General features: G+C 42.2%; 1 protein-coding gene across 1 annotated transcript in view; it reads right to left on the bottom strand.

Annotated features, from left to right (window-relative positions):
* Window positions 1–1,734: 1,734 nt before the first annotated feature.
* UTP20 (UTP20 small subunit processome component) overlaps window positions 1,735–13,706 on the bottom strand; it is an 82,442-nt gene continuing 70,470 nt past the window's right edge. Inside the window, exons 52-62 of the mRNA XM_015421304.1 lie at window positions 11,662–11,741; window positions 10,688–10,757; window positions 9,957–10,139; window positions 6,141–6,272; window positions 5,537–5,669; window positions 5,161–5,357; window positions 4,584–4,655; window positions 3,610–3,876; window positions 3,016–3,142; window positions 2,167–2,312; window positions 1,735–2,028 (exon numbers count right to left, since the gene is read on the bottom strand). Coding sequence (XP_015276790.1) covers window positions 1,873–2,028; window positions 2,167–2,312; window positions 3,016–3,142; window positions 3,610–3,876; window positions 4,584–4,655; window positions 5,161–5,357; window positions 5,537–5,669; window positions 6,141–6,272; window positions 9,957–10,139; window positions 10,688–10,757; window positions 11,662–11,741 — 1,563 coding nt within the window. The 3' untranslated portion in view covers window positions 1,735–1,872. The remainder of the gene's footprint in view (window positions 2,029–2,166; window positions 2,313–3,015; window positions 3,143–3,609; window positions 3,877–4,583; window positions 4,656–5,160; window positions 5,358–5,536; window positions 5,670–6,140; window positions 6,273–9,956; window positions 10,140–10,687; window positions 10,758–11,661; window positions 11,742–13,706) is intronic.

Raw genomic sequence — 13,706 nt, 5'->3', positions numbered from 1 at the left:
ATCTTTTCTCCCCCCCCCCAAAAAAGGCTGAGGACATGTCTTTTTTCCCCCCTAGCGTCACCTAGTACTGGCTTTTTGAGCGTGAGTTTGTAGGTGAAGGATATATCCACATTTCAGTGGTTAAACTAGGAATTACATGCAGTCTAAACTATAATCTCCCAGGAATACAGCCACTTTTAATTCTCAGGCTCCTCAGATGGAGGAAGAAGTTGTGAGGAAGTCCCTGGCCCATAATTAGAAGTCTTGACAAAGACAAACCAAACTTCAAGTCTTCAGGCACCTCATGAAACTGCCTCATACAGATTCAGACCACTGATCTTTCTGGCTTACTTTGTCATTGCAGGAAGGTCTTTCCTATACTTTGCTTCCTCAAATCATTTAACAGGAGATTCCAGGGACTAAATGGGGACTTGAATGCAGTCTGTGATATAAGTCACAGTCCCTCTCCAAAGGATTAAATCCTTAAGGGCAGCACTCTTCATGGTATGTCCATGCCAGGGAACTGTAGGATTTTAGTGACTTGTATAGAATTGACAGGTGCTGCTGAAGGATGATGGTGCAAAAAAGGGCAACTAGAATTTTAAAAGGGTTGGAACACTTTTCCTATGAAGAAAGGTTAAAGAAAGGGGCTCTTTAGGTTGGAGAAACGATGACTGAGGGGGTGACATGATCGAGGTTTATAAGATTATGCGTGGGATAGAGCAGGTAGAGGAAGAAGTACTTTTCTCCCTTTCTCACAATACAAGAACCCGTGAGCACTCCATGAAATTGCTGAGCAGTCGGGTTAGAACAGATAAAAGGAAGTACTTCTTCACCCAAAGAGTGATTAACACATGGAATTCACTGCCACAGGAGGTGGTGGCGGTCACAAGCATGGACTGGCTCAAGAGGGAATTAGATAAGCATATAGAGCAGAGGTCCATCAGTGGCTATTAGCCACTAGGTATAGATAGTAACTTTCAGTCTGGGGCAAGTGATGCTCTGTATTCTTGGTGCCGGGGGGGGGGGCAACAGTGGGAGGGCTTCTAGTGTCCTGGCCCCACTGGTGGACCTCCTGATGGCACCTGGTATTTTTGGCCACTGTGAAACAGAGTGTTGGACTGGATCGGCCATTGGCCTGATCCAACATTGGCTTCTCTTATGTTCTTATGCCTGTGGGTGACTTTTCCAAAATACTCCCAAGTAAAGGGGTGGTGAAGGCGGATGGTTTTTGTCCTTAGAAAAGTTGATTTAGGTTATCCTGTGGCTGACTGGTTAACAGAAGGGATAAGCTCTAGTTCCCTTGTAGCCTTTGCGAGAAGTATCCAGCTAGCATTCTAGTTTAATTGGCAACATCTCCCCACCACCACCTGGGTGGAGAAGCTGAAGTAAGTAGAGTGCCCTCTAGTGAAAGGAGTGCAGAGCTGATTCCCAGAACTTAAGGACAGAAAGGTGCCTCCCACCTTCTGGATCCTAAAATGGTCTGGAATGAGGGACCGGGGGGGGGGGGGGATTTCTTAGTGCTCAAAGCAGTTATACTTAGGTCTCCATCTGAGTTCTTAAAAATATGCATTAGCACACTTTCATTATCAATATAGTGAAATCTGAAGTCACCCTTAAATAGATGTGTCACTGAAATGAAGTTGTTCCCTAAATGTATCAGCTAAACAGAATTATACAGATTGCAAAAACATTTAATAATCCATAGTTATGTTATTTTGTATATACAGAACATCAGTCTTCTATACACGGTGATCAGAACCTATAATTTTACAATATTTTACAACTGCATCATCTACCTACGTTATCGCTGCAAGTTTTTTGTCTCTGTGCAGTATGCCTGCCATGAAAGAAACACACGTTTATAATACATTATTCTCTAGCAATGGTATTTCACTCCACCATTGCCAAGTCTTTTAATGCGTGGCTTCTTGGTCTTTTGGCTTTGTAACCAGGCCGCAGGAATTCTATTTTTCTCTTCTTTGCTTCAATTTTATTCTTGTGTCTCTTCAACTTCTTCTTGGCAGCAATGTCAGGATTACACACAGCCTATACAAAAGACCAAAAAAAAAATAAATCACTTTTCATAAGTGTTCTGAAGTGATGCAATTTAACTACAAATTTTCATAGCAAGAGAGAAACTTTATTTCTAAGCAGATGGACTCCAGTTCATTTACCCATACTGACCTCCAGGGCTCTCTGTTTCTTCCGAACAGCTCTCTTTTGACTGGCCTGTTTTTGCACAGAAGCAAATGCAACTGAAAAGGGCTCCAGCCCAACTAGTTTCTTCAGTAGTTCTATGATTTCCTGGGACAGGTTCTTCAGAGTTGGATCTATTAAAGATTGACATGATTTTGATATAAAGTAGATAACTAAAAGCTGAAAGTGTGAATGCAGAAATGACCGATATTACAGGTAAATTCTGTCTGCAACAGCCCACTCACAGGTAGTTAGCACAATGTTGCAATTATTCCAAGGAGCAATCATGTATGTATGCAAATCAGCCCAAAAGAACTGGATGCTGCTATTTCCCATTACAAATAAACAGCTTCCTGGGAACAAGGCTCTGTTTTTATGCTTGTTGGATCAGGTGATAGGCAAACTGCTCCACTGCCTGTTTTACACATTTCTACCAAACATGTAACTGGCACTCCATTAATGAATACAAGGCAAACAGTTACACTTCGAAGTATGAAGAGGGTTTTTTTTTGGGTTTTTTTAAAGAAAAGCAAAGACCAAAGGGCCAATTAAATGAGAACAGAAATTAACATTTTATATAAAGATTGGCTTCAAGTATTTGAGTTGAATGAGGGTTTCTAAACAATACAACTGACCAGATATTGTTACGGAATGCTCACAAAAGTTAACTCCGTGTCCTTTCTACACAGAAAAATGACGAGGAGGTTTCTGGACCCCACTATGCAAGGCAGATGCTTCCACCTTATTTTAAAACACTTTGCCAGGCCTCACCACTCAAAAGCTGCCCGTTGTAAAAAAGTGTCTTGAGAAACATTTGCAAGTGAAAGCAGTGCTTACCTTGCTCTGCATAGGTGCTGCTGAGCTCTCTGTAAAGAGGGGCTATGATTGTGGGGAGGTACGGTTTCACTCTGTCTTTGCCAAGATCAACTGCAATGGCACCAAGGAACTTAAAGATGCATGTCCTCTGGAAAGACAAACATCATCTGTCAAGAGACTGCTTCTGAAAGCAAAACAATCCTGTAAATGCCTCATTATGTCATTTAGGTCAAATACATACAACAGAACCTCAATGGCCTTTTGAAAGGAAAAGCAGCTCTGGGATGGAACCATGTAAAATGGAAAAGTAACGGGGGGAAGGTGGAGTGATTAGGCTGCCCCCCCCCCTCCTGTGCTCCACACCACCCACTCAGCTGCTCTCAGGAGGTCCATCTCTGCCCTTAATTGTACATGGGACTAGGAGAGAGGGAGAATCACTACACAGTCTAAATAAATGGATGGACCTTGTTTCATTTAAACTGGTGACTTGCTGTGCATTTGCTGTACATTTGCTTACTTGCACTAGTCTTTGAACTTGTAGGTACAGGAGTGTAGATAACTGGACAACTGCAAGGCTGCAAGTATAATTGTTCCCTGAATGAGAAACATACAAACCTTTAAAGGGTCCTTGGGTGAATATGCAGCTTCCCGTTTTGCCATTACAGAGAGTCTCTTCATCACCCACAATAAAGTGGCTGGCCTGCTTTTCTCTTCTTCATCTTCTCTTTCCTCCATAGCTGAAGTTTCATTCTCATCTTCACCCACAAAAGCATCTTGACTCTCTGTTTCACAGACGACTTCCTCATTCATTCCATCGTCTTTGTCTGGATCAGGAACCAGAAGGTACAGTACCTTGGCTACAAACAGTAAATTCTTTACAACCTTAAATGGAAAGGGAGAAAGAGTCAGACTGACCTTTTCTAGAATATCAACAAAAGACCAGGCCTAATTAAACATCCACAGGACATCAGCCATGTCTTGTGGTCAGGCACAAGAACCAATCTCTCTAACAGCTGAAGGTGGACTGAAAAGGGGGAGGCTTTATCAGATAGTACTATACTAAGTATCAGGCAGCCCTTAGTATAGTACAAGCTTCCCAGCAAGTGTCTGTACTGACCCCTATAGTGGAGTACTCATTACCCGGCTCAGACCCTATCTGACACTAGGTCATAAGAACATAAGAGATACCGATGTTGGATCAGGCCAAAGGCCCAACCAGTCCAAAACTCTGTCACACAGTGGCCAAAAATACCAGGTACCATCAGGAGGTCCACCAGTGGGGCCAGGTCAATGCTTAAACTTGTCACTGAATGTGGGTATATTTGTCAACACTATGTCCCTGTGCCAGTGCTCTCTCTTACACACAAGGCCAGTTTTAATATTAGACAAGATGAACTGGCCTACCTCAGGGAACAGGTTTTTTGGTGTACAAATAAAAGGCAGGAAATGATCAAATGTTTAGTTTACTATTCTATTATTACCGCCACTGGAGGTACAACATGAATCTTCTCTGACCAGAAGCTGTCTCTGTCAATTTGGGATTATTTCAACCCATTTTGGAATACACAGTAAACTACTTAAATCTTCACCTGTTCTCCAAGAGATGGATCCAGAAATCTGGACTTCAGCTGGTGGCAGAAAGCCAAAGCAAGTGTTTTCATCTGTAAGGAGAAAAGAGAGTGATGTTCCTTCCCAAGCATACAAGACACAGGGGAGGGGGGATGACTCAGTAGTAGAGCATCAGCTTGGCATGCAGAAGGTCTCAAGTTCAAGACCCAGTGTCTCTAGGTGCAAGGATCAGGTAGTATATGATGTGGAAGACCTCTACCTAGGATGCTGAAGAAAAACTGCCAGAGTAGACAACACTGACCTTAATGGTCCAGTAGTCTGATTCCGTATAAGGCAGTTTCATATGAGATTGTAACACAAGAGAAATGTATTGCTTCTCACAATCACTGCTGAATGGCAGAATACAGGAATACTGTAATGAAATGTGTTGGCCTCGCTGCATGTCTAACCTTCCCTCCGAAGCAGAAAAGGTTAACACACAGTGAGAAATCTTCACAAGGCAAATGACCTGGAAATGAATGTCTGTTTCTCCCACCTACTGGGAGACTGAAAATTGCAGCATATAAGAAAGGACACTTAAGGAGAGCTAATGCTGACCTTTGTGTCTAGTTCTCCTGCTAAGAAATTGATGGCGGATGGCCTCCCAGCAGCCCCTTGGCTCTTTTCCAGATTTCTTTTGGTCCATTTACTGACAAGTTCTTCTGGCTTGTGGGCAGCAAACAACAACCCAAAAATCTGAGAACAGGTCAGCCACACCCAACTGTGAGGAAACCATAAATGGGATTGGACATGTCCTGCAAAAAGGGGAGAAATGGGATGCATTTAAATTGTAACCATTTGCACACGAGACTGCAAACAGAAAGTATTTTTATGCAGCAAGGTTTCTGTCCAAGCAAACAGTAACTTCTCAAGAAATATACTTTGTGCTAATAATCCCAACAGTTATACTACAACGGGAACTTTTGACGCTTACCCCAAATGTTGTTCAGAATCTCATTATGTTTATTTAATTCAAGAATGTTGCACTCCTTGATCAGTTTAATGAACAAGTTAAGGAAACTGAACAGCAATCGGTCTGCAGCCTTTTCTTCGGCCTCATCTCTAACCTTTAAAACACAGAAAACATTACTAAGAAATGATAAGTCGAGAATCTGAGGTTTAGAGAGGTTGCCACGTGGAGACAAATGTTACTTAAGCTGCAATCCTAAAGATGCAAATGGATGTAGGTATACTGAGAAAAAGACATACATCATCTTCCCTCCTAATTTCCCATAATCAGTTTTGGAAAAGTTATGCATGGGTGACATCTGTCAAGGGAACTCAAATCTAGTCTTAGTTTCATGAAAAAATGCATGTACTTTAGTTGTTCTACAGAAGTACTTCTCTGAAAGATGACATGTAATGGAATACTTTGTTAGACTGTTTTAGTGGCTTCCTTTCAGGAACAGATGGGCAGTTCTTACTTTAGTCAGTCAGCCAAAGTAATAAATCCCACTCACTGGGCTTCAGTTTCTTAGTTTCACTTCAGCTTTCCGCCTCTTTTTCCTACAAAGGTCACTGCTGGTTAAATGACTTACATCTTCAAAATTCGAAGGATGTATTTCTCTCTCGATAACTGGGAGAAGCATTCCAAGCCTTTTTTCAAATTCCACTCCTTCGGCTTCAGCAAACACACCACTAGTGTGAGCAGCTAGCCTCTTGTGCACACTCTGTCAATAAAGACAATATTGCGTTAGTGGAGGATTTAAAAAAACCACACAGAACTCCCAGCTAGCACGATTTAATATTGGTATGTGTGTGTGTGGGAATATGTGTGGTGATTCATCTAAGACCAAGTCAGACAAGGGAGAGTTACAGTTCCCCGCTGCGGCAACCAGGGCTGCATGTCAGGTTGGTATTACTAAGCAGTTTTTAAGGCTGTTGAATAACTTCAGTTGGTTTATGTCTGAAAAGATTTGTTTATTAATCAGCAATTGCAGGAGAAGTTGCTAGCAGCTATATTCTGTTCTGATCTTACCCTTTGACTGTTTCTAATTTATACATATTCACTACACAGCTGATTGTTCCAATAATACACATCTTGAAATCTTATTGGTTACAGTCATTATACATGAGGCAATTACATTCACATATCATTGACATTTCTTTTTTCAAAATACATTTTTATTTTATTTTTATTTTTAAATGTTCATTAAGGTCAAGTATAGCTTATAACATGTACAATAACTGCAAAACAGTATACAAAAGTCCTGAGAGTCCAAAATTAAAAAACCAGCCAGTTAATCACCCCCAAAGTTTTCAACATACATCAACAGTTATAACATACTAACATAATAATTTAATATCAGATCCGTTCCCATATATAAAAACGACTTTTGAACTATAAATCCCACTGACTGGAGTCAGGTTCAAAATACCACAAGTTTGGGAGTCTGCTACTCTATACAACAAGAGGAGTCTCGGCAGCAGGGCGGAGGTCAGAGTGGAGTCAAAAGTGAAGCCATGTGTGATAGCTCGTCCTAAAGGGCAGCACGTTGTGTTCTGTCATGAAGTCAAGTACTGGGAACCAGGTACGTACAAATTTTTCATAAGTTTTACTGGAGCTGTTTTGTATTTGATCTACTATATTAGAAATTTTATTCATCACAAACTGGTCCCAAATCTTGTCATACCAGGATGTCATAGTAGGAGGAGATGGAGATTTCCAATTTGCTGCAATCGTGAGCCTGGCTGCTGCCAAAAGAATGGAGGCAAGTATCTTTTTGGAGTCATTTCCAACTGATGAATCCTAGAGATTGAGCAAAGAGAGCTCTAGAGTGACAGGGAGCATTTGTTGCGTAATGTTGTTGATTCGGAAGAATATGTCCTTCCAAAATTGCTGAATGACTGGGCATTCCCACCAGCAGTGTAAATACGTTCCAAGAGATCCACAATTTTTCCAACACAGAGGATCATACTGAGAGTTCATTCTATGCAGCCTTTTTGATAAATTTTAAGGATACACAGGGATGGGAAAGGGAAAAGGGGAAGACGCAGGGGAAAGAATCAAAGTAATAATTTTCTGCATGTAACTTTCCTCTACTTGTCATTTCAAATTAATCAGAGATAGACTGCGAGGTTTAAGACTTCACCAAAGCTTCTTAACATTACGATATTACAGTTCATATCCTTATATTTCTCTCTTATCCAATTATAAAATGAAGTGCATAATCCAACAAAGTCTTCTTCCATTTGCCCTTTCAACATTGAAGTCAATTTGTGCATTTCCACACTTTCCATAATCTTTCCCAACAGATCATGTTCAGAAGGTATTGACAGAAGTTGCCAATAAGATGCAGATAAAATTCTAGCTGCCGTTACTACATGAATTATAAAATGTCTTTGATTTTTGTCAAAGTTTTCAGGAAGTAGATATAAATTACCTGCCTACCATTTTTCTTCTCACATTGACACAGAGAGTACTCCATCTTTCTGTGTTACACCTCTGAGGATACCAGTCACAGCTACTGGCGAAATGTCAGGTACTACAGTGCCAAGACCACGGCCATACAGCCCAGAAAATCTACAACAACATTCTAACATTGTTCCTTGATTGCCTTTTCAGTAGAAATCCTGTTTGGTCTTGATGTATAAGTTCTAATAATACTTTTTTCAATCTTGTGGCAAAGACTGACGCGAAAATTTTATAATCACAGTTGAGCAAGGATGTAGGTTGATAACTCTTAACTTCTTTTGGATCTGTTTCTTCTTTATGTATCAATGAAATAGTTGCTTCCATCCAAGATTCAGGCAAAAAAAACCCTTCCGTATCTGTTGCAATCATATCCTTGTATGCTAAAAGGATAATATCTTCTAGCACTTTATAGTATTCTGCAGGTATCCCATCCGGGCCCGGTGCTTTCCCCATATTTTGCTTTTGTATAGCTTCTGTGATTTCCATTATCGTGATGGGGTCATTAAGATATTTCCTATTCTCTTCAGATAATATAGGGAGATTCTGTTTTTGTATATATTCCTTTGGTTTTTCCTTTGGTATTTGCTCTTCCCTATATAGCTGAGTACAAAAAGACTGCAAAATTTTCTTTAGTTCTTTCTGAAATATCTCCTTCTCACATATCATTGACATTTCGATGGTCAGCAAATATGATTATCCTGATTATAATCAGTTACATTTTAGTCTTACCAAAATCTAAAATAGAATCTATTCCATTTAGCAACCCTCCAACAGAACAGAACATCTCCACCTTCAGCATTCCTTTCTGCTTCATGTAATTTCCTCCCTGACATGAAATCCTTAAGGGAGTTGGCAGTGGTGTTCAGTTGTTACAGTCCTAACCGGCAGGACTGTGAACAACTGCTGAGAATTATTCTTGCCTTAGGTAAGTTGAAACAGTTAAAAGAAAAAGCTGCCCGGCCAGGACAACCTATTCCCTCTGATCAACTTCCAGAAGCGAGACAAAAATTGGTGGTGCTTAAAATTTGCCCTAAGAGAACAGATTGCACTAAAATTAATGCTTGTAAACAAAGCAAAGATTAATCTTCTGGAACGTCTTACAAAGGTTTTTGAACGACAGTCTCAAATAGTGGACCCAGCTACAAATGCCCCACAGGAATTAGGAACTACTTTTGTTCAAGGACTCCTCCCAAAAGTACAGAAGCTACTCAAACAAACTGTAATTGTCTGGCAGGCTGAATCTCTTACGAAACTTACAGAGAAAGCAAACTATTGTATGCAATGCCAGGTTAAGAAGACAGAAAGAGCAGAGACGAGACTCCTGGCTTTACAAATTCGGCATTTTTCTTTGCACCAAGGGTGAGGTAGAGGACTTAAGAGAGGTGCAGCACTCGGAGGGTTTAAGAGGACTTGGCCAAGGCAGGGAGGGTCCATCTGCCACCCCAGCCATAGGCCAGTACTTCGTTATTCCTGGGGTTTGCCATTACTGTTGGCAACCAGGACAATGGAAAAGCCAATGCCCTCATCAACCCAAACAAGGTCCCGTAGCCTTGGGAGTGCCTGCTGCTGTCCCACCATCACAACCATTCCCCCTCTCTTCTGGGCAATTATACTGGTGACTCCCCCCCCCCAAAAAAAAAAGCACTGGGCCTTCCCACTCCTCCTCTGCCCCCTCACACCAATAGGGCTGCCACTGGACAGGGTGATGGCTCCTCCTCTCTTCTCCCTCCTTCTCCTTCTCAGCTAGACAAAGGGCAGGCAGCAATGGCTGTTCATGTGCCAGCCTGAGTGAACAGTGATGGCTGCTGGGAGAATAAGGCAGCCAGAAGAAGCAGCAGCTGCTCATTCACTTAGGTGGGCAAACAAAAAGCAGGCTGAAAACCTGAGCTGACATTATTGCCTCTGGTAAGTGAAAAGGAAGCCAAAAAAAAAAAGGTACCTTCTCACTCTTGAACCATGAGGCAACTAGTGAGAACATCAGATCTCTTTTCTCAGGGGTGATCTTGCAAAGCAGAGATTTGATTGCCAGGGCCGCCATCTTCTTACACTTGGTCGAGTCGTCATTGACTATCATCATACAAAGCGGCACAAAGAACAGTCCACAATACTGATGCAATAAGCCCTGAAGGGTAGAAAAACACTGGAAATGAGGGCATAAACGGAGATGCAGGGGAGGGGGGGAAATGTTAACACCTTCTCTCACAGATGGTATCAGTGATCTTTGGGTGGCCAGTCTCTGGCAATGACACCAGAACTTAGAAATGAATTTCACCAAGTTCAGTGGGATCCAAGGAAGTGTTCCCAAGACTGCAGCCATAAATGATTATGGGCTGTAGTATGGAGTTGCCTGCCTTGGTTGAAGAAGAAACAGAGGAGGCTGCTACTCACAGCTCATGAGCCAAAGGTATCAAGCCAGGGATCTGGGCTTGAGAATATAAACTCTCATCCACTGCTAATGAGCTGAGAGGGCTGGATGGTTGGATACATGTATGGTTTAATAAAGAATTATTCTTATTACATGCAGCCGATTAACCAAATCCCCTCACCCCCCTCACAGCCTATGAACCTTACACGTTTACTCAGTTGTAACTTTTACCAAGCTCAACAGGAATGACTCCTAAGTAGGTCAAGTATTAAATTCCACATGCGTGGGTTTAAATGCAGTATTACCTGAGGAAACATCTCAAAGATTGAAGCAATCATTTCCAGTGCAGATTCTCTTCCTGTCTCATATTCATAACTATGGTGAGATAATTAACAGCGCACTTTGGTTAGTATCTTCAAGAACAGTCAGAAATACATACATTTTCACGATAGTACCTCAAACATTAAATGCACAGTATAAGACACACTTTAAAAAAATACTTTGCTATCCTTGTTTAGCAAGGTGTCGATACCTGGCCTGGAAAGGATCTTCTTGTCCGTTTAACAGTGACTTTAGAAGGGAAAGTGAAATACTTGCAGCTTTGATCATAACTGTGGATGCAAGAGCCTCATAGCAGACAAAAGGTATACACTGTGAAGGTATTTACAAAGGAGAGAGGTGGGTGCAAAACAGCCATATTTATTTGTCCTCTGCTCCACAGAATGTTCGGTGGGTGGAAGGGAATGGCTCCTGATGCTCAAACTCTAGTAGATGTGGAAGTCATGGCAGAGTTCATGGGTTGGATCCAGCTTCCATCAGCAGAAAAGGGAAGGGGGAGGGTTGATTTCCCCCTATTTCCTTCTCTCATTGCAGAAGCCTAATCTGCCTGTCATGTTGTCCTTATAGATCCCCCTTTCTTCCAAGAGCAGCATTTTGGAGAACTCCAAGGGCTACAGTGGAAGGAGGAAGGCAGGGAACTTCCCTTCTATAGGTGGAAATACCTTCTGAAATGGAACTCTGAATCCAACCCCAGTGCCTCCATTTGTTTACGCAGAAACAAAGGCACAGTTTTTAGGCATTTTCAGTTGCTTCCAATATTGCCAGGGTTTTACTTTGAGGTCTTGGATCGGATCTGAATGATCCCAAATAACCCATGCTCAGAAGAGAGCTCCATCCACACCAGTGAGAAAGTGTCAGCTTCTCTCTCTCTCTCTCTCTCTCCTCTCTCTCTCTCTGCGTCTCACAAGAATTATACATTCAATGATCTCTGAGTACTTACTTGAGCTGAGCAAAGATGTACTCTAAGTTGGGTTTCAATTTTTTACCAAGGGGATAATCAAGAATATATTTTAGAAAAATCTGGTGGGAAACAAGCAAACAAGAAAAGCATTATTTCTGTGAAAATTATATATATATATATATATATATATATATATATATATATATATGACATTTCTCTTGCTCCTGCAGTGATTAAAGCACTTCATCCACATAATTTAAATTTGTACAACAACACTACAAGGTAGGCCAGAAGTGAGAAAGCAAGCGGTTTGCCTTATGACATCGAGTTAACTTTGTGTCTGAGGCAGCATTTGAACCAATGAATTCCCAGATCCCTGCTTGTTCTTTCAACCACCCTGCTACACTGGGTTCCAGAAGTAAGATGAACATCTCTAGACAGCTGTCTAAATTGCAGCAACATAGCAGTGAAGCATCTCTCTTCAACAGGGAGCCATCACTTCACACGGACAGGGGACTACATTACAGTAGTGATTTTTAACCTTTCCACAGGTTGGATGCACCTTTAACTCCCAGGTTGTGGCATTGGACTCACTGAGCTGCAAGGATGAGACTTGTCAAGTGACAGGAAGGTGAGTCAGAATTATGACCTCACCACCATCAAAGCAAGGTCCAGAGTCAGAAAACACAGGACAAGCACCAAGAGATGCACCAAAGCAAAGAACAAGCCAATGTCCCAGGAGAACCCTCCCTGCCACCAAGTGGCTTCCCCTCGTCAGCTTGATGATCCTCTCACCATGCATGCAAAGAAAGACAGGAGGCATGAAACCTTTGCTCTTTACCCATGCACACTAGCTGCAGGTCCTTGCCAACAGGAGCAAAAATTGACAGCTGCAGAAGACACATGACCTAGTGGGGTTCTATGACCCAGTCGAGAGCCCTGACCTGTGCACTGAAGACCACTGTGCCAGACAGCCAATTGCCAGTAGTACCCTAAGGTAAAGGTAAAGGTTCCCTTGCTCGAAAGCCAGTCTTGTCGACTCTAGGGCTGCGGTGCTCATCTCCGTTTCAAAGCCAAAGAGCCAGCGCTGTCCGAAGACGTTTCCGTGGTCATGTGGCCGGCATGACTAAACACCAAGGCGCACGGAACGCTGTTACCTTCCCACTGAAGGTATTTATCTACTTGCAATTTCTTGCTTTCAAACTGCTAGGTTGGCAGGAGCTGGAACTACAGACGGGAGCTCACTCCATCATGCGGCACCCGGATCTCGAACTGCTGAACTACTGACCTTCCACAGCCTGCAGTTCAGCGTCTTAACCACTTGAGCCACCGCTCAAGTTACCCTAAGGGACTCCGTAAATGTTTCCTACACTCTGGAGGACCAGCTCAAGTAACTATGATGCCACTATCATTTTTGATGTCCAGATCACTATAACATTGAAAAGATGCTAGAAAACCTGAAAACCTAGGATGGATCACCTGCCAGTCAAATGCTCAAACATCATGTTTTAAATGAGAAGAAGCCACAACTGGCTCCCAACCATACCCATAAAATGCTGAAGCAATTCCCAGCTCTGCTTGCAAGTCTGTTCTTGCCAACAAGAAGCTACACATCTTTATGGATGTGGTTGTGACTCATGTGCTTCAACTATAGTGCCAGATCAAGCCTAAGGCTTCTGCTGTTGCTTCTGCCATTCTTCTACCAAATGCACATAAAGATGGTGAAAAGGAACCCCCTCATCTAGTAAACCATCTAGCCTAGTGCTGTCAAACTTGGCTGGCAGCAACTCTCCAGTATCTCAAGTAGTGACCTTTTCCCATCTCAGTTTACTGAGATTCTTTAACGGAAGCTGCCAGGAATTGAGCATGAACTTTATGTGTGCAAACCTCACCTCCTCTGCTTCAGTCTACCTTCTCAATCTAGTTTTCCATCTCTAGCCCCTTTCTCCCTCTCCCATCTTCTGGGCAAACATGCCCCAGTGCTTCAGATTGTTGCCCAAGCTTACCTGTCCTCTCACTCCCACAACCCTGAACACTATCTGAACAGGGCCATCTAATTATGTTAACGCTGTACAATGAAAAGG

Source organism: Gekko japonicus, unplaced genomic scaffold, assembly GCF_001447785.1.
Source record: "Gekko japonicus isolate JY-2015 unplaced genomic scaffold, Gekko_japonicus_V1.1 scaffold443, whole genome shotgun sequence".
NCBI classification, from domain to species: Eukaryota; Metazoa; Chordata; class Lepidosauria; order Squamata; family Gekkonidae; genus Gekko; species Gekko japonicus.
Note: the sequence above shows the minus strand (reverse complement) of the source record. Positions and strands in the feature narration are given on the sequence as shown.